Source organism: Choloepus didactylus, chromosome 21 (genome assembly GCF_015220235.1).
Source record: "Choloepus didactylus isolate mChoDid1 chromosome 21, mChoDid1.pri, whole genome shotgun sequence".
Lineage (NCBI taxonomy): Eukaryota > Metazoa > Chordata > Mammalia > Pilosa > Megalonychidae > Choloepus > Choloepus didactylus.
In genome coordinates this window covers 45707764-45728519 of record NC_051327.1, presented here as the reverse complement: position 1 = coordinate 45728519, position 20756 = coordinate 45707764, and the positions used below count along the sequence as shown (strand labels likewise).

Genomic DNA, 20756 nt, shown 5'->3' with positions numbered 1-20756 from the left:
CCATTCTTGCTTTCTTGGAGAACAGGTGGATTATATTATAAAAGTCACTTGATCAGAATTCTAACTTGATGTAAAGTCCCCAAAATAGCAAACTGTGTTAAAGTAGAACAATTAGGTAGATATATGCATCATGAACTCAACAACTAACCATAGATTCCCTGTTCTAGAAGGTCTCCAAAGCCAGTTACAGTAAACCTTTTCTTAGAAAGCCCATGCTCAGCCAGAGATAGCTCCTTTGGTCCCTTCAGCTCTGAATCCAAATTGGTTGGAAACTTGAAAACAAACAGTAACTGTAATCTGAAGCTGGTTATGCTGATGTGGTCTTCAAGGTTTAGGAATCCCTGGAGTCGGTACTTACTTATTTTTATGTATTATCCCAGGGAAATTTTGAATGGATATTACTCAAGCATAAAGAATAGGGTGGCTCCTAACTTTCAGGACCCAGAGGATTAGAATTATCAGCTTCAGCCAAGGTGGCAGGAAACCAGTTCACCCTATTCTCTGTTGTGGTGGTGACAGCTGCAAAGAAGAAGGGCTGGGAGGCACAAAGCTGGTTGGGGTGAGCGATCAGCTTACCTGTGGATGTAGTTTGGAAGTGAACTTGGAGTCTAGGACATAAGATGCAGAATGTTCCAGTAAAGGGAGTACAGGTACATAAGTTATTCATAGTCTATAAAACAACACTAATAATAACCATTTCACAGAGTTATTGGGAGCTTTTGAACAAGCCCAAGCATGAAAACATCTAGGTCAATGAATAACTGCTTTTCTACTGTTGATGGCCTAAGAAAACGTGGGCTAGAGAAACTGCTCTCTAATATTAAAAATCTGACATGCTTAAGTGTAAAGCTTTGGAAGACAATAAATTGCACCTCCTAGAGCTGGAGGTTCTTGGGCAAGTTTCTCAGCCTCTTTATGCCTCATTTTCCACATCTGCTATGCAGGGCATGATAATGATAGCTATCACATAAGACTGTCGGGGTTGTATGAGATAATAAATGCCACGTGTTTAGAATAGTGCCTGGATTGCTCATTAGTGTGTCATCTTCTGGACAAAATGTTAGGCAAGTTTCTCAACCTCTCTGTGCCTCAATTTCTTCTTCTGAAAAATTGAAGGTTGCAAAAAAATAGAGTTCTCATAAGAAGGCAATTAGTCATTAAAGGGAGACATGGGATTGAGTGCAAATATTTTTTTCGTCTGGGAGAAATTTGATCATGTTTAGTTGTCAGTGGGAAGAAGCTAGTAGAAAGTGAGGGGGGAGGGGATGGGTGAGAAAAAGGGGAGGGGGAGGGATACAGGGACTGGAGAGAGAGATATTAAAGACATAGGAAAGAAAGGAAGTACTCAACAGAGGTATGATGGGTGCGGCAAACACTGTTAGTTGTTCACAAATCTTTCTTTAAGAATTCCTGTTTTTTCTGATGTCAGTGTCCATGTATTTGAGGAAGACATTGAATCCATTCCCAATCCATAGGTGTGAATCTGGATTAGCCTAAACCAATTACAGCAATTCTATTCCCATTTCCAATGATTATTTTAGGGATATGCATGTGACACAATTCTAGCCAGTGAGATAAGAGAGAAAACTGCTGGAGATCTTCTTTGTGCCTAAAAACTTTCATTTTCTGAACAACACCCTCTACAAGAGTTACGGGAATTGCCATCTAACAGTGAACACTTGGACCTTTTTACTGGGAAGACACCTGACCCAACCTGCAAGTACACATCATTTGAAAGGTTACTGCTAATTTGTTAACGGATGTTAGTCAACATTGCTTTAATTATTAAATAACATAATATTTTTTGAGACCTAAAATACTCATGTCCTAGATTTTATCATAAAATGAATCCTTATGTCCTGTATTTTACCAAATAAACAGAAGAACTCCCATACTACATAGAAATGTAAAACCAAGAACATATGTAAGGGGGAGGTTGTTTTATCAACAGGTTGCTTTTGTGCACTGGAGCCCTCATTGGATCTCCCTGAGGAGTTACCAAACTGGATGGATGAATGAAACCTCTCCAAATTATTGATTTTTGGAGGCTTTCTAACATGTTGCATGGATTATAGATGGTAGCTTGAGACCTGGTGGGCACTCAATCTGGAAAGTAGCAGCTAATTGAAGAGGGAAAAGATAAATGGGCAGAATTATGAGTAGTGTTCCTTATGGCATCAGAATAATAGGTGACAACAATAGTGATGTAGTAAAAATTTTACTAATTTTGGGGGAGTGAACCAATGAACAGACAGTAGGCTATAGACTGGCCATATAGTCTAGAAAATGGCCCTGAAATGACTGAAAGACAAAAGATCCTTGGGTTATATAAATTAAAGGATCTGGTTGAAAGTTAATTTAAATTTTAAGGAGAAGTAATTGCAGATTAAAAGGCAACTGATAATGAATAAATCAGAGAGGGAAAACAACATTACTTTAGTATCATTTAGCTATATTTATAAGTAGCTGTAATGGTGAGGTTATTTGTTTGCAGAAACATTCTTGTTCTTTGGAAGCTAAAGGTCCAATATGGGTTACCAGGGAATTTAAGCAACATTATATCTGGAGTCATCTATGTGATGCATCTCAATTACTCTAACACCATGTGTGAAAAATTGGAAAACTTATATGGTTGATTTTTCTTCCGGTTCTCATTTTACAGGTTGTATTCATTATTAAAAAAGAACCAAAAGCAAAAAAAAAAAAAAAAAAAAAGCCTCTATTTGGAGAGCACATGTGAAAAGTGTTGACTCCGGGATGCACACAAAGGACTATGGTCAAAAACAGATCTATACTTTACTGTGAAATTATTTTTCTAAGTGATGACCTTAGACAGGGACCTGGATGTGATGGATAAAAACTACCTGCTGCATGCTCACAATGTCAGAGTATTTTTGCTCTACTGCTTGTTAATCTTAATTTTGCAGGTTGATGATAGTAACCAAAGTAAAGAATACATGAAAACAGAAACCAATACCATTTTAGGATTGACTATGTGGGCTGAACTTAGTGCCAATATCTACTGGTGCTGCCTGTGGAAAGCTCTTTGGTATACCAGAACCAAAGTATATTTGAGAGGGCTAATACCAATATGACATTATCTAGGGGAGCTCAACATTTTTGGATCCAAAACATATACTTGAATTTTACTCGGGCAATACATGTATGGCAGCAACATACTTAGTGGATAAATTAATATTGTCAAAAATATTCTAAAAGAACCTGGTGAAGAACCAATGTTCTATGAATCCAATCAGAAATTGCCTTTACTGAAGACAGCCATAATGAGGAAATTGACTTATTGGCCTTCATTGACTACAAAGAAGGGAGTTTTTTTTTTTTCAGGAGAATGTGAAAGGGTGTTAAGGAAGCTGGATGGGTGTGACTGTTGCAGAAAAATTTATAAAACAACATCAACAAATAGTTATAAAGCATGCCAGAAAAAAATAGTGGGCAAAATCATGCACTCTGACCCTAGAGAGGCTGTAAAATATGTTTCTCTCGGTGAATGCATAAGTAGGTACCTCAAAGTCAATGGCAGCAAAAGCACAGGAATGAATTCATGGGAAACTTTTGGTCCACATAGCCCAGGAGAATGTGTGATATGCTTAGATGCTCACTAACTTCCAAGGCCTTACACATAAACTAAAATCTGAAGTACCCAATAGCAGTTAGTTGGAAAAGGATACCTATTAAACTTCATTAGGATTTCATTGCTTGGAAGATGATAATCGCTGCTTAAAGATCAAGTTAATTGGGATCTCATGTCAGTACAGTCTTATAGGATGAAACAGGGCATATGTCTAGGCCTGTGAGAGATGCAGAATCTAGAATTAGCTGAGACTTGGCTAGATTCATACCTCATTCCATGACATCATTTGTTAGATGGGCAAGGGATTGTCAATTGCTAGTGTACAGAAACAAACTGATGTTGGTGTGCTTATCCTTTGCCCTGCAATATTTTTGAGTTGGTATATTAGCTCTAGCAGATTTCTAGTGGATTCTTTGGCATTTTCTCTACATAGGATCATGTCATTTGCAAATAGAGATGATTTTATTTCTTCCTTACAAGTTTGGATGACTTTTATTTCTTTTTCTTTCCTAGTTGTTCTTGCTAAAACTTCCACTACAATGTTGAATAATAGTGATTAAAGCAGGTATGTTTATGTATTATTGATTTGGGGTCAAGAGCTTTCAGTCTTTCACAACTGAGTATGATGATAGCTTCATGTTTTCATACATTTCCTTTATGATGTTCAGGAAATTCCCTTCTTTCTAAGTATTTTATCAAGAATGGGTGCTGGATTTTGCCACATGCCTTTTTTTTTTTTTTGCATCAATTGAGATGTTCATGTGTTTTTTTATACTTCACTATATTAATGAGCCATATTGTATTGATTGATCTTATGTCACCTCCATCCATTACCAAAACTTTTTCATCATGCTAAACAGAAACCCTGTACCAAATGAGAATTACTGCCTAAATCCTTACCCCCACCATGGCCCCTGTATTCCAGTTTCTGACTTTATGAGTTTTCCTAATCCACTTATTTCATATCACCAACACCATACAATATTTGTTCTTTTGTTCCTGGTTTATTTAAATCAACTTGATGTCTTAAGGGTCATCTATGTTATCTCAGGTATGGAAATTCACTCCTTTTATGACTAATATTCCATTGTATGTATATACAACATTTTGTTTATCCATTCATCTTTTGATGGACACCTGAGTTGCTTCCTTTTTTGGCAATTGTGAATAATATTGCTATTAATATCAGTGTCCAAATATATCTGTTTGAATCACTGCTTTCAATTCTTTTGGATATATATCTATAAGTGAGATTGGGAGTCATATGGTAATTCTATACTTAACTTTCTGAGACATTCTCAAAATGTTGTGCATAGCCACTGCACTATTTTATATTACATCAACAATACATGGTTGTTCAAATTTCTCCATAGCCTTCCAACACTTTTTATTTTCTGTTTTTTAAATACTATCCATTTTAGTGAGTGTGAAATGGTTTCTCATGGTTTTGATTTGCATTTCCCTAATGTATAATGACATTCAGCATCTTTTCATATGCATATTGGCACTTTTGCATATCTTGTTTGGAGCAGTATCAATTCAAGCCTTTATACTGCCACCCTTTTATTTGTGCAACTTTATTTCATGTAAACTACACCACACTTTCTGTGGTAGGTAGTTTTATCATGCCCATTTTTTTAATTTGTTTTTTTTTTATTAAAGGAGTTATAGGTTTACAGAAAAATCATGTAAAAAATTCCCATTTCCCCACCCTCCTAACAGTTTGCATTAGTGCAGTACCTTTGTCACAACTGATGAAAGAATATTATAATTGTATTATTAACTATAGTCCATAGATAACAATAGGGTGTATTTTTTCCAACTATACCACCATATTATTAACATCCAGCATTAGTGTGGTAAATTTGTTATAATTTATGAAAGAATGTTTTTATAATTGTACTGTTAACTATAGACCATCATTTACAATAGGGTTCATTGTGTTATATAGTCCTTTGTTTTATATTTTAACTTTTATTCTAGTAACACATGTTTGACCTAAAATTTCCTTTTTTAACCATGTTTGTATATGTAATTCAGTGGTTAATTACATTCACAATATTGTGCTACCGTCAAAACCATCCATTTCCAAAACTTTGCAATCAACTTAAATAGAAATTCTGTGCACATTAGGCAGTAAATTCCCATTCTCTACCTCTAATTTAGCCCCTGGTATCCTATATTCTAGACTCTATTTCTATGAGTTTGAATATTCTAATTATTTCATGAGTGAGATTATACAGTATTTGTCCTTTTGTGCCTGTCTTATTTCCCTCAATATAATGTCTTCAAAGTTTTTCCATGTTGCCACATGAACCAGCACTTCATTCCTTTTTAATGCTGACTATTAATCCATTGTATGTTTATACCACATTTTATTTACACATTAATTGGTTTCTGGACACTTGGGTTGCTTCCATCTTTGGCAACTGTGAATAATGCTGCTAAGAACATCAGTGTGAAAATAGCTGTTCAAGTCGCTGCTTTCAATTCTTTGGGGTCCATACCTAGCAGAGGAATTGGTGGGTCATATGCTAATTCTATACTTAGTTTTTTGAAGAACTGCCAGCTGTTTTCCACAGCAGCTGCACCATTTTACATTTCTACCAGAAACCTGAATAAGTGTCCCTATTTCTCCACATCCTCTCCAAAATTGTAATTTTCTGGTTTTTTTGTTTATTTGTTTGTTTGTTTGTTTTTTAATAGTAATGCAATTCTAGTGAGTGTGAAATGGTACTCATTGTGGTTTTGATTTGCATTTTCCTACTAGCTAATTATGTTGACCATTTTTCCATGTTTTTTTTAGCCATTTGTAAATACTCTTTGGAGAAATGTCTACTCAAGTATTTTGCCCATTTTTAACTGGGTTGTTTGATTTTTTTATTATTGAGTTGTATGATTTCTTTATATATTCTGAATAGATATCCTTATTTAGATATGTGGATTCCAAATATTTTCTTCCATTGGGTAGGTTGTCTTTTCATTTTTCTGATAAAGTCCTTTGATGCAAAGTTTATAATTTTGATGAGGTCCTATTTATCTATTTTTTTCTTTTGTTGCTTGTGTTTTGTGTATCATTGCATAACACAAAATCCTGGAGATGCTTGCCTACATTTCTCCTAGGAGTTTTATAGTACTCGTTCTTTTATTTAGGTCTTTTATCCATTTTTGTATATGGTGTGAAGTAGGGATCCTTCTTCATTCTTTTGCAATATATATATCCAGTTTTTCCAACACCATTGTTGAAGAGACTATTCTTTCCCAGTCAAATGGGAAATGGTAGCCTTGTCAAAAGTAAATTGATCATAGATGTAAGTGTACAATTCTTTTCATCTGCTGTTGGAAATGACTTATTACTTTTTTGAGGATTTCTATCTATATTCATTAGGTATATAGGTCTGTAATTTTCTTAACTTGTGGTATTTTTATTTGGCTTTGGTATTAGGGTAATAATGGCCTCACAGAATGTGTTCAGAAGTATTCCCTTCTCTTTAATTTTTTTGGAAGTGTCTAAGAAGCATTTGTGTTAATTCTCCACAAAATGTTTAGTAAAACTCAATAGGGATGTCATCTAGTCCTGGGCTTTTCTTGAATGTGGTACATTAAACTCTGCTGCTTTTAATGGAAAGCCATCCCTTTTCCTAAATAGAATTTTTTTTTTTTTTTTTTTTTTTTAAAGCAAAGGCATAATTTTTATTTCAAGCTAAATAGTTTAAAAGAGGAAGTGAGAAATATTCTCCAATGTTCAAACTAAAAAAGTAATCTTGACGAATGAGTAGGTATTTGAAAAAAATCTTATACCAAAACTACAACAATTCATGGATAACCGGGAAAAATAATTCTCTCTACACTAATAAAGTACAACTGTTTTAGTGTATCATAACAAATGTAGATTATAAGAGGGAAAACATATTGAGATCATATTTATCCATATGCACTTGACAACAAAATGCTCTGAAACTTCCAAAACTGTCAATGCTTCATAAATATTTATATAAAGTTAATATTACATTTTCTGCTAATGATTTCTCTAGATGATAAGTCAGAAACAATCAAATTCAAATTCAACACTGATTCATTAGAATAATAAGTGGGTCATAAGTTTAACATCTCCCATGCACAATAGTTTTAAAAAGCAACTAAAATGCAGGCCGTGCTGATGTCTTTTAAGCTCATCCCTCTTCCACAGACCCTTAGAAATGTCCAGCACCTCACAAAGAAAGAAATTACTATAGCAAAACTCGAGACCTCTACTTAGATGTTTGACCCTGTAAAGATGAGTCTAACTCTGAGAGGAGAGAATGTGGGACCAGGGGAAAAGCCAGCACCCCGGGTTTCACTGACTGCAGACCTGGCCAGCCACTTCCCTGCCATTAAACCAGCCCAGGGACCGAGGGCGGAACCCACAAAGGATACAGCCGCAGAGCGCCGAGCTGAGTCCCCACTGCCAGGATCTTCTGCACAGGGTCGAAGGCCAGGGCCGAGGGCCGGTAGGGAAATCCATGGCGGACAGTCTTGCAGAGCTGGAAGTGCTCGGCCTGCAACGTCTCGGCGACCTCGGGCTCGCGACTGCCGGGCGGCGCGGGCGGCGGCGGCTGCGCGGCCGAGGACGATCCGGCGGTCAGGCCGTCCAGCACCTTCCTAATGTTAAATTTCCTCATGGTCTCGGCGGGGCTCCCACCTGAGGGGACGAGCGGCCCCGGGGCGCGCGCGGAACCCGCACAGAAAACGCGGCGACGGCGGCCCCGCGCCCGGCTGACGGCTCACCTGGCCGCGGGAGGGCCCCGCGCCGCCCCCGCCGCCCGCGCGCTCATGGCCCGAGCCCGCCGCTCCCGCTCCGGCCGCCGCCCTCGGTCGCGGCCACCCGGCCCCACGCAAACGCCCGCGCTCCCCGGCTGGGCCCGCGCCGCCGCTGACTGGACCGCCCGCTGCTCCCTGACGGGCCAGCACCCGGCGCCAACGCCCGCCGAGCAGCGACAGACACCGACGGCCGCGACGAGCCCACGGCGCCAGGGGGCGGCAGCGGGGCCTCGCGGAGCGGGCGGCCGGCGTGCGCAGGCGCGCCACGACCCCCGCAGACCCCTGGGCGTGCGCAGGCGCCTCACGGTCTCACCGACGGAGCAGGCCGCCAGGTGTGCGCAAGCGCCCCTAAATAGAATTTTGTGAATAATAATGCCCTCACATATTTGGGGGCTCTGTTGCTAGTTGAAAATATGTTTATATGTTCAAAATCATTTTGATACGTCAACATTTTGCTCAATATATAGTGTCCATTTTTGTCCTTTGTAACAGTTTTTGACTAAATATCTATGTTATCTGATATTGGTTTATCCACCCCAGCTCTGGTTTGCTTGCTATTTGCAAGAAATATTTTTCCGTTCTTTTACTTTCAACCAATTTGTGTATTCGTATTTAAGAGGAGTCTCTTAATGAACAATATGTAGGTACATCATGCTTTCTTCTCTATTCTTCCAGTCTATTCTTTTGATTGTAGGGTTTCATGCATTTAAATTTAAAGTAATTACTGATAATGAAGGGCTTAATTCTGACATTTTGCAATTGGTTTCTGTAATTTGTGTCCCTTTTTCTGTTCTTCATTTATTCCATTATTCCTTACTGTTGTGTTTAGTTGATCTTTTTGAGTGAAACAGTAAGAATCACTTTCTCATTTTGTTTTGTGATAAATTCTTGACATCCTAAAGCTATAATAATCTTGTTTGATTCATTATCTATCTAACTTAAATAGCATATTAAATCTAGTATTCATGCTCCTCCATCCTCTCCTTTAAGTTGCTCTTTGAACACTACAATTTTCCACTGTGTCCCAAACCATATATTTTAATTGCTTTTTATGCATTGTATTATGTAAAAGATAAAACGTGGGGTAACAAAGCATAATTTAAAAATCTGGCATTTATATTTCCCCATGTAGTGACTTTTGCCTGAGATCTTTCTTTCTTTTTACAGTTTGGTCTATGGTCTAGTTTCCTTCATTTTAAACCTGAGGAGCACAGTTTAGCTTACTTTTAGGGCAGGTCCAGTGGTGATGAATTCCCTCAGCTTTTGTTTAATCTCTCACTTTTTTAAAAATTAGTTTTACTGATATAAAAATTTTGGATGACATTTTTTTTTCAGTACTTTAAATGTGTCATCCACTGTTTTCTAGCCTCCATGATTTCTGATGAAAAACTTGTATTTGATCTTATTTGAAGATCTTTGGTTAATGATGTGTTGCTTCTCCTTTGCTTTTTTCACAATTCTTTCAATGATTATTATTGACATTCAACAATTTGATTTTTATATATCTCTTTATGTGTCTCTTTGACTTTATCCTATTTGAAGTTGAGATTTTTGGGTGTATATATTCATGTTATTTGCCAAATTTGGGAAGTATTCAGCCACTATTTCTTCAGATGTTCTCCTTTCTCTCTGTCTTTTGGAACTCAACTTTGCAGATATTGATACAAATGATGTGTCCCCAGATCCCTTTGTCTCTGTTCAATTTTCTTCATTCTTTTTCTTTATGTTCCTCTAACTGGAAAATTCTAATTGTCCTATCTATAATTTCACTAATTATTTTTTCTTTCAGCTCAAATTTGCTTTGAATCCTTCTATAAATATTCTTAAAAAAAATCAGTCACATCATTTTTCATGTCCTGTATTTCTGTTTGGTTCTTTTCCATATAAAACATTTTATTCATATTCTTATTTTCTTCATATATTGTTTTCCTGATTTCCTTTATTACTTTGATTGTTCTTGCCTTTAGCTCTTTAAGCAAATTCAATACAGTTATTTTAAGCTTTGTTGCTGGTATTTTCAAGGTCTTGGTTTCCTCATTGATGGTTTCTTTTGCTTTATTATGCTCCTCTCAATGACCTATGTTTTCTTGTGGTTTCTTTTTTTTTTTTTAATGACATAATTTTTGGTAAAAATCTGGACTTTTTAATATTTTAATTTACTGTCAATGGGAATCAGTACTCTCTTTTCTTCAGGGTTTACTAATCTTTTCTCTTTTAATTGTTAATGGCTATAGTATGCTGTTTTTCTACTGCATTTTCACACTATGGAAAGACTATTCCTTGATGTTTGTGGTCACTAAGGCTCTATTCCTTTAGTTTTTAATGCACTAGTGTTATGACAGTTATTTCATGAATTTCAGGAGGTAATAAAGAAAAAAAAAAAAAAACCAAACTGAAAGAGATTTATTTTCCCAGTCTTTGCAGATTTGCTCTGGACTGGTGCTTTCCTTCCATACTTAGCCAGCATTGCACAGGCTGAAGTGAAGGCAGAGGGCCCTCTCAAGTCTTTTGGTGCATGAGTCTTTCCCTGTGCTAATATGCATGGCCTTTTTAACTCCCTGTGTAAAAGGACAATCCAAGGCTTTATCCCCTGCCCTCCAAACTGCAGCTTTTCTCACAGCCCTGGGCTTCATATTGTATGTCAATTTTTTATCTTTTGTCCCATGCAGCTGTGGTTCAACTGTTATCTTCCAGTGTTTTAGTGGATCAGTCAGCCTCTTCTATGCCCAGTGTAATTTCTAGGAGAAGCAAGGCAAAAATGAATGTCTTGCATTAGTCCTTCAGACTGCCACAAATTGAATTGGGGCAGATATACATGCACCCCAATAAGCAAGGAAGGGTTACCCTGCTCCCTCTGGAACCCAGGAAAGAGATTCATATGGAAGTAAGCCTTGGTGCCACACGGAACTGAGGAGGAATTAGGGGTGGGTGGTAAAGGTGCCATGAGGTTTTGCTACCATTTGTTCTTATCTTGATTCAGCATTTGCTTATTTTAACACTTTGATTGATTTCCAATGACTTATCAATTGGAATCAATCCAATAATTTCCAATTGACTTATTAAAGACCTTGTTTCACAGTCTGCCAATTTCTAGTGTTTCAGATAAATCTGATGCCAGTCGCATTTTACTCCTTTAGGCAAACTTTTTTTTTCTCTTTCTCTGGAAAAATTTATATTGCCTAATTATCATTGGATAATGAGATAAGTCTGGAAGTAGGTCTCTTTAAATTCACACTAATGACGCTTGATAGACTCTTCCATTATAAACACTTGTGTCTTTCTTTATCTCTGGAATATTTACTTTCTTTTTATCTTTGATTACTTTCCATGCGCCAATATTTATGTTCTCTCCTTATGGGACTATAAACAGATGCACTTTGTCATATACATTTCAGTAATACAAATTCCTCTGATGCATTTTCCATCTATATAAGTAACAATATCATTAAAATTAGCAGCTTAAATTTTAACCTCTTTACAAGGAATTATTAATTCTATTTAACTGATTTTTTCATGTTGTTAATCATTTTCATTTATCAGGGACTCTTCCTTGTTTTCTGAATGGTCTTCTATATTAGCAACATGCTTTTATTTTTGGATTTGATATCCTATTGAATCTCTAATAATATACAAATTGGTATTTATAAAAAAGTTTTATGTTGCAATAAGTTTATTTTTTTTTCTAAAATATGAAAATGGCTATGGATCATCTGATAGGCCATTGAATACACCCTTTGAGTACCACCCATTAAGTACCAGTGCCACTCAATGAAATATTACCAAAAGATAAGCTGATGAACAGCGAAATATATCCTAAATAGCTCACATTCACAAGATAATGAAACCTTGCTGACTGCATGGAGTATAAGACAAATTAAACTTGTTCCCTCCTCATTTCTCGCATTACACACTCTTCCCAGATGATGCTTCATGCATTTATGTTTTTAATTACCATCTGTATACTAAAGATTCCTACATTTTTCCAGCCCAATCCTGTTTCTAAGGATGAGAGCCCTATATTCAGCTGACTCCTGTACATTGCTTTTTGGATGTCTCCCATGTCATCTCATCAAATGTATTCCAAAGACACTCATCTTCTCTGTGTTTCATCTTGAGTTTCCAATTCCATTCAATGTTCTAAGCCAGAACCTGGATTTCACCCTTGTCTCTTTTCTCTCTAATCTTTATCCTACTTCATGTTCATTTGTTTATAAAACCTAATTGTCTCTTGAATCCTTTTCTATCTTTCCATGATAGGCTGGATTCCTAGACGCAAGAATCTGGCACAGAGATTTTTGTGACAGAGATTTACAGGAGAAAGGTTTGCATTAAATAGATTACAGAAGAGAGAACAAAAGGTGTGGTCTCAACAAAGTCTGGCTTCCACATAGAGCAGAGTCAGTGGAACTGGGAAAACAGATTCCAATACAGAGTGTTTTCCATGTGAGTCATGGTGTCTAGTGTTTTGTATCTCTTTGCCAATCAGTCATTGGACACTGGTGGGCCCTGGGGCAGTGGGGATAATCCCTCATGTCAGGCAGCTCTCATTTAATCTGGTGCAAATATCCAAAGAAGGAAGGTATATGAGCTGTTAGAAGCCCAGAATCAAAGCAGCTGGGACATGGTGGTACCGATCTAGTGAAGAAAATTTCTGCTAGAAAAAACAGTATCCACCACATTCTGAATCCCCACTGACACCAACACAGTTCAGATTTTCATTCTTTAATCTCCTGTTCTCTTGCTTTAAGTCTTTTACCCACACCATGCTAGAGTTATCATTTTAAAACTCAAGATTAATTGTTTTAGTCATTAGTTTAAAAGACCTCTCAATATTTCTCTTACATTGCCCTTAGCATCAAGTCTTAACATGACTATAGGCTCTTCTTGACCTTCGCCATTCACATCCCTCCAGGTTCATGTCTTGTTATTTGTGCTGTTACCCTCTGAGTGCTCAGTATAGTGCCTGGCATGTGACAGGGATTCAATAAATACTTTGTTATATATTCCCTCTCCTAAGAATGCTCTCACTGCAACCTGATGCCTATGTCTCTGTGGACTCCTTTGCATCCTTCAGGTCCCATGCTTTATATCTTTTATCTAGGGGGTCTTTCCTTACCCTTTCCTGACTTTGCTGGTTATTGTTCCCATGAGCTTTCATAGCACCCCATGCTATTGTAATCTCTGCTCTCTTCTGGGAGTCTCCCAATGCATCATAAGCTCTGAAGATGTGCAGCATGGCAGGACTGATGCCTCTTTTATATTCACCACTGAAGCCCAACACTATCACGCTGCCTGCTACTCTCCTTGGACTCAAAAATATTCATTGCTTAATGAAGGAAGGAAGGAAGAAGTGGGAAATATTCACCTTAAAATTGATTTATGTGCAGACAGAGCCACATTTTTTAAAAAAAAAAATTAATAATGAAATATTATCAAAAGTTAAACTGATAAACAAGGAAATATATCCTAAATAGTTCACATTCACAAGATAATGAAACCTTGCTGACAGCATGGAGTATAAGACAAATTCAACTATTTGTTCATATGCTGGGAATCTTTCTTTCAATTTCTTCATCACTTGAGTTTAAGCAAGAGTAGTAAATTGTGATTCCCCCATGATATCTAGCTAAAATTCTCCTTAGAATCTGGATCAGGTAAAGTTAGGAAACAATTCCCATGACTCCCATACTACTTTTTTTTTTATTTATTAGAGCAGCTGAGTGTTTATAGAACTATCGGACATAAAATACAGGCTTTTCATAAACCACTGTATTTCAGCACCTTACATTGGTGTGGAACACTGGTTTACAATTGATGATGACACATTTTTATAATTGTATTAACTATAATCTATCATTTAATTTAGGGTTCACCATTTGTGTAGTGTTGTTCCATAGGTTTTTTTTAAAAAATTATTCTGTTACCATATATGCAATCTAACTTTTCCTCTTTTAGTCACATTCAGATACATATGTCAGTGCTGTTAACTACATTCACAAATTGTGCTGCCATCACCACCATCCATCGCCAAAACATTTCCATCATTCCAAGATGTATAGAACACTTAAAAATTTGCAAGTCATTCTTGTACCAGGGCCATGCTAATTTCCTCTGTTTCATTCCAACTTTAGTGTACGTGCTGCTGAAGCAAGGACCTTCCATCCTATTTTTATGATCTATATTTTATCCAATTTATTCATATTATTTATACTCAGGTACATTCATTCAGTGTTTATTGTGTACCACCTGTTGTGTTACCTTGCAAAATAACTGTGTCTTGCTGGCAAGTATTTCATAGAGTATAAGTGCATATTTAACAAATAGAAATTTCTGCCTGACATTCAAGTGTTACTTTATTTGAATCACTAGTCTTTATTTTAGGATATCAGTTGGGTTAAATGAGCAATACAAATTTGCTCTGAATCCCATAAGAAACACAGCATAATCTCATTACCTATCACTCAGAGATTAAATGGCCATTAATTTTATAGCTCTGAATTACAGTTAGTTACAATGATGTCACAGGCAATAATTGATCATGAATTTTGATATATAATCATAAGAGTTATTAATGAAAAATTAGTGGTTTTTTATCCCAAGATAATGAAATATATATATATAGTGTGCCCAGCAGAGTCTCTGGCTCAATAAATTGTTGGCATTATAATTTTTTGACAGTTCTCTCATCATTGCTTGGAAGATTTTCATAGCAGTTAGAGCATGACTGTGAAAACTATCAAAACAAGCATCTGTATTGTTATGTTCCCATTTCTGTCAGTTTCCTCATATTTAAAATGGGGATTGTAGTAGTCTCTATCTCTTTGGATTGTTCTATTTTTCCCAATACCAATATATTTTAATATTTTTTTTATTTTTTATGAGGAAAGTTTATGAATCCATACACAAGAATTAAGTCCATAAAGCTAAGCTACAATTTAGCATAATTTTCCAAATATGCAAAAAAGTGGTCTTCAGGTTTTTTCTGATTTCTTGCTCTCATTTCTGCTTCCTTTGATGGATTCTAGTGATTAGTTTTTCAGTCTCCCACAAGTATCTCTTGTTGAGTTAATCCCCAAATCCCAGATATACTTTTTTCCTTTTCTTTTTTTAACAGTTTTATTCACACAGCATGCAAATCATCCAAACTATACTATCAATGGCCCTGAGTAAAATCACAAAATTGTGCATTCACCCCCAAATATACTTCTGACCCTTTCCTCAGTTGAAATTTTCTTGGGATCCAGAGACATTTAAAAATCATCTGGACTAGCTTTCCTACTGAACAGTTTCCTCATAGCATTTTTCATCTGGTCATTTCTGAAAGTATAAATTAAGGGATTTAACATGGGAGTTATGAGAGTATAGAATACAGCAACTGCTTTATCAATGGGTAGATTAGTTGGAGGTCTCATGTACACAAATATGCAAGGCACAAAAAACAAGACGACGGCTGTGATGTGGGAGGCACAGGTGGACAGGGCTTTGCGCCTTGCCTCCAAGCTGTGGTTCCTTAGGGAGTGCAGGATGACCACATAGGAGACCAACAAGAGGAGGAAGTTTAACATGCAGAGGAACCCACTGTTAGCAGCTACAAAAAGTCCTAGAGTGTGGGTGTCAGTGCAGGCAAGATTGAGCAAAGGGTTCAGATCACACATGAAGTGATCTATGATGTTGGGGCCACAGAAGGGTAATCGAAATGTGAAGAGGATCTGTGTGATTCCATGAAGAAAACCTCCCAACCATGACACCCCCACAAGTAGCCCACACGACTGCCAGTTCATGATGGTTGTGTAGTGCAAGGGCTTGCATATGGCCACATAGCGGTCATAGGCCATCACAGTAAGCAGGATGACCTCAGCACCTCCAAAGAAATGTTCCCCAAAGACTTGGGTCATACATCCATTGAATAGGATGGTCTTCTTCTCATGGAGTGAATCCACAATTAGTTTTGGAGTATTGACAGAGGAATAACAGGCATCTATGAAGGAGAGATAGGCCAGGAAATAATACATGGGGGAACCCAACAATGGACTGGTGACAATGGTGACCACAATAACCACATTTCCTACCACAACAGTGATGTAGATGACAAGAAACACAACAAATTATGACTTTCTGCATTTCTGGATTCTCTCTAAGCCCCAGTAGTACAAACTCTGTCACGTTATTTCTACTCTCCATGAATTGCATGGGGAATTTAATTATATTACCTGAAAAGAAAGTTTTCATTAATATGTCTTTAAATTTATTAAACTTCCTCATTATAAGAAATAATAATGTCAGGATTCTATTTATTTGTCAGTTCTTAGGAGTTTTTTTTTTTTTTTTTTTTTTTACATGGGAGAAAAAAGTACTTAAACTACTTTCCAGTTGAAATGCTGTTAAGAGTCTATATATGAAGATATTTTGTAAATAGATAAAATAGGAGATCATCTGTGCTTGCTGACAACTAATAGCCAAACTTAGAAGCAATGGCAAGTATGTATATTTACTTATAATCTTGGAAAGGTAGATAGAAGATGCATCTAAAATCCATGGGTATAAAGCTAAAGAATTTACTCTAAATACAATAAAAAATTTAAAACCATGGAAGATGAGTAGCATATGAATGGAAGGATGTACAGAAATCTGGGAAAAGAGGAATGTTGCATTATTGGGGTATTGTAAAGATCTTTGTGTGTCTTGGAGAAAGAATGGGCTAAGATTCAAAAAGGTGGTGGAAGTCAGAGACAGAGAAACTAGTTAGGAAACTGTAGCAGATGACATAAGGAATAACAGGCTCATGGTAATGAAAGAAAGCATAAAAAAATCTGCTATAAAGCATTCAAACATAACATACTCTAGATTGTTATAACAAACAATACCAAAATAGCAATCTTCTTTTCATATTACCATAATAATTATAATTTTGATACTCTTTTGGAGGTACATCAGCCTACACACACACACACACACACACACACACATACACACAAACATATATATATATATATATATATATAGATGTACATAATGTGCATATTGGATGTTTTAAATATTTTTTAAAATGTGGTACAGATTTCATTGAAGGGCCCCCTAATCTTGATCTTGGCACTTCTCTCAGTCTCTGATCTCTCCTTCCCTATTCCTAGCTCTCTGTGGTCCCCCAAGAGACTTCTGCAAAATGCTGAAAGTGACTGTCACAGTGGTTTTGTGTATTGGTTTTAGAATCAGAAGACTAGCTAAAATCTTGGTGCTTTCACTTGCAACTTCTTTGATCTAGGGTGCATTCCTCAATCTCCTACATCCTGTATAATCAGAGTAATAATATCCACCTCAGAGACTGAACTGGTTGAGAGATAGTATGTGAACATATCCAGCACAGGGCAGGGGACACATATAGGCTTTCATATCTTCCATCTTATGACTGACTGTGAAAGCACCTGGAGATCAGAAGAAATGACACTTAGAAAAATTATACAGAGAAACATGTAACCATGTGAAAAGCACAATAAGATTAATCCCTAAGTTTATCTTTAAAGAATCGACCAGTACTTACACTATCCAACTCATAATAGCTATTGACCCCAGGAAGGATTCTTCAGGTTCTTGGTTGGCTAAACTTATCAGCTGATTTTTATGTCATTTACTATTCCTATTTGTGTCTGTTGTGTGCATATTTAAATGTTGTTTCCACCCTTATTATTAGTGTTGATTTTTTCTGAAGATTAAAGTATGGTGGCAGAAGTCAGAGATCTCGGTTACAGTCCTAGAAATTACTTATCTACTATAAGTCACATTATTTTTCCCTGTTAAATGAGGCTAATGATACTTAAGAGCTTTTGAAGAATTGGGATGGGGAAGAAATACCCTTTTACTACATTCAAAAAGTGTTGAAAATTATGATTTGTATATATGGAAAGTAACAATCTTTAATAAGTCAGCACTATTGAAAAAATTACCTTAGTGGTCTTTATAGATTATTTTAATGGTATTTGGGGGGTATACATAGCAATCCTGTCTTCAAACTGACTTCCTCTTAGAATAAATAACTTCCAATATGAAGATGTCATACACTCGGAAAGAGATTATTCAGTTAACACAAATCAACAGTTGTTGAGAAAGTGTTCTTAAGAGTTTAAACCTTTCCTCTTAACCTAAATCCTGAAAAACCTTTTTCCAGAAAACAGGGGTTTTTAATTTAGAATGGATTCAGTCGAAACTCTACGGAGAACTGACCTTCTATATAATGATGGTTTTGTTCCTGCAGGGCAAGAGGCAAAAAACTGTGGATGAAACGCATTTATGTGTAATTCTGCCCATGATGAATCTTCCTCTGGAGATGCGAAAAACAGCAAAACATTTGCACCTTGCATTGAGCAGGTATTTAAAGGTTCCCATAAAGGTTCAGGGCCCTGGTCTTGTAGCTGTTACTTGCTCTCCCAGGAATTAATTAACTCCTTTGATGGAAAGTCTTTGACTTAGAAACAGATATTTTGGAGAGCCATATTTGAGATATAACCATTCATTAATGGGAAGTGTATTCCCTGCACTTGGAAACTGAAGCAAGTGAGGGTCCTCATTCTCTGCCTGAATCTCTGCTGTTGAGAGAGCTGAATGCCATGTGAATAGCAGGGCAATGTCATTCCAGTGTGTGAATCTTTGATGAAGTTTCCCTGTTGATTCATGCCACAGAGGGAGCTTCTGTTTATTATTGATCTCAAACATTTTCTGGAAACCTGCTGTTGATTACTTGAGAGCTAGATCAATGACAGTGTAAAAATAATGGCAGCTATTTTAAAATACTTGATTCTAACATTGTTTTTCACACTTTACCAGAGAGCTTTAGAAGTAGCCAGTAGCACCAGAATGCTGCAGATTAAAGTTAGCTCTGATGCCCATGGGCTGGCAATGGAATACTAGGTAGCAGTAAAAATATAGAGAGGTATCTCTACCGCAAGAATAGAGTTCCAGTTGTTTTAAATCCTTGTCACTTTGTATAGTTAGTTTTTGTTTTCCTTTCCCTTGTTTCCTTTTATTCAATTTTCAGGGTATGTAGTGATAAATTATTGTGAATTTTTTTTCATGTTGTGATTGCCTAGTACTATATCTTAATTTGTTTCGTTTCTGTTCAAGTAATTCACCCATTTCAGAAACTGGTGACTTTGTGAATGAGTTGAGATTATATATATATAATTTCATTTGTCATATATATGATATAAATTTAATTCTCTACGAGTTTGAGGGTTGCATTTTCACTTTTACCAAAGTGTTATCGGATGATCAGAAGTTTAAAAATTTTGACAAAGTCCAATTTTCATCTTTTTCTTATGATTCATGCTTATTGTATCATAAAATAAATATTAGTCTACTTCAATGTCATACTTTTATTCTAGAATTTTTATAGATTTAGCTTTAACACAAAGGTAACTGACCCAATTTGAGTTGATTTCTGTCTATCTTGTGTGATAGTTTAAGGTCAATATTTTTCATACGGATAGCTAGGTGGTCCAGCAAAATTGATTGCAAAGTCTTTTTTTCCTACTAAATTACTTTGACAACTTTGTAAAAAGTATTCATATATTTGAGTCTGCCTTAGACTTACCAATCTGTTCCACCCAGCTATATGTTTATACCAGTGCCACACAGTTTTTTTTTTTTTATTGGAGCTTCATAGGAAGTCTTGAAATTAGGTACAGAAATTACTCCAACTTTGTTCTTTTATGGAAAGTGATTTGCTACTCTAGGCTCTTTGGAAGTTCTGAAGCAATTCAGAATAAGCTTGTAATTTTCTCCAAAATTACTGCTGGCTTTTAAATGGAATTGCATTGAATCTATAAAATTGACATGGTAAATAATGAGTATTCATATTTATTAACTTGATATATTGATCCATTTACTTTCTGGTTTTCATATACAGTACTTGAATATATATTAAAAATTTACCCCTAATATTTCATGTTTTCTAACCGTATTGTACATAGCATTTTCCTTCTAATTTCTTTTTTTTTTTTTCGCTTGTAGTATTACAATTGATTTTACTACATTGACTTTGTGTCCTGTGACCTGACTAAATTCACTGACTTGGTCTCTGTTTTGTAAAGCCCTGGATATTTTCTGCCAACAGAATCATGCTATCTGCAAGCAAATATATTTACAATTTTGTATCATCCTTTACAAGGTCTGTGTCATTTATTTATTTTCCTTACCTTGTTATAATGGTGAGAACATTTGGTAAAATGCTGAATAGAAATGTTGAGAATAAATATTCTTATCTGGATATCAATCTTAGCGGGAAAGTATTCACCATTAAGTGTGATATTAGTTTTAAGTTTTAAATAGATGCTTTTCAGGTTGAACAAGTTCATTTCTAGTCCTCATTTGC

At 36.2% G+C, this 20756-nt stretch overlaps 1 protein-coding gene, 1 non-coding gene and 1 pseudogene across 16 annotated transcripts in view; all 3 read right to left on the bottom strand.

The window, feature by feature from the left end:
- Positions 1 to 8586, bottom strand: part of LOC119517152 (syntaxin-binding protein 5-like) — an 82858-nt gene extending 74272 nt beyond the window's left edge. For 2 of the 15 annotated variants that reach the window (XM_037813722.1, XM_037813724.1), the window contains exons 1-2: positions 8009 to 8586; positions 577 to 608 (exon numbers count right to left, since the gene is read on the bottom strand). In XM_037813722.1, coding sequence (XP_037669650.1) covers positions 577 to 608; positions 8009 to 8253 — 277 coding nt within the window. In that variant the 5' untranslated portion in view covers positions 8254 to 8586. The remainder of the gene's footprint in view (positions 1 to 576; positions 609 to 8008) is intronic. The other 13 variants (XR_005213494.1, XR_005213495.1, XM_037813719.1 and 10 more) reach the window with 11 other exon arrangements.
- Positions 8587 to 14441: 5855 nt separating this feature from the next.
- On the bottom strand, positions 14442 to 14543 carry LOC119518349. Its single transcript, XR_005213738.1, has one exon. It is a non-coding gene; the product is annotated as a U6 spliceosomal RNA (small nuclear RNA).
- Positions 14544 to 15642: 1099 nt separating this feature from the next.
- Positions 15643 to 16573, bottom strand: LOC119517271 (annotated as a pseudogene).
- Between the last annotated feature and the right edge of the window lie 4183 nt (positions 16574 to 20756).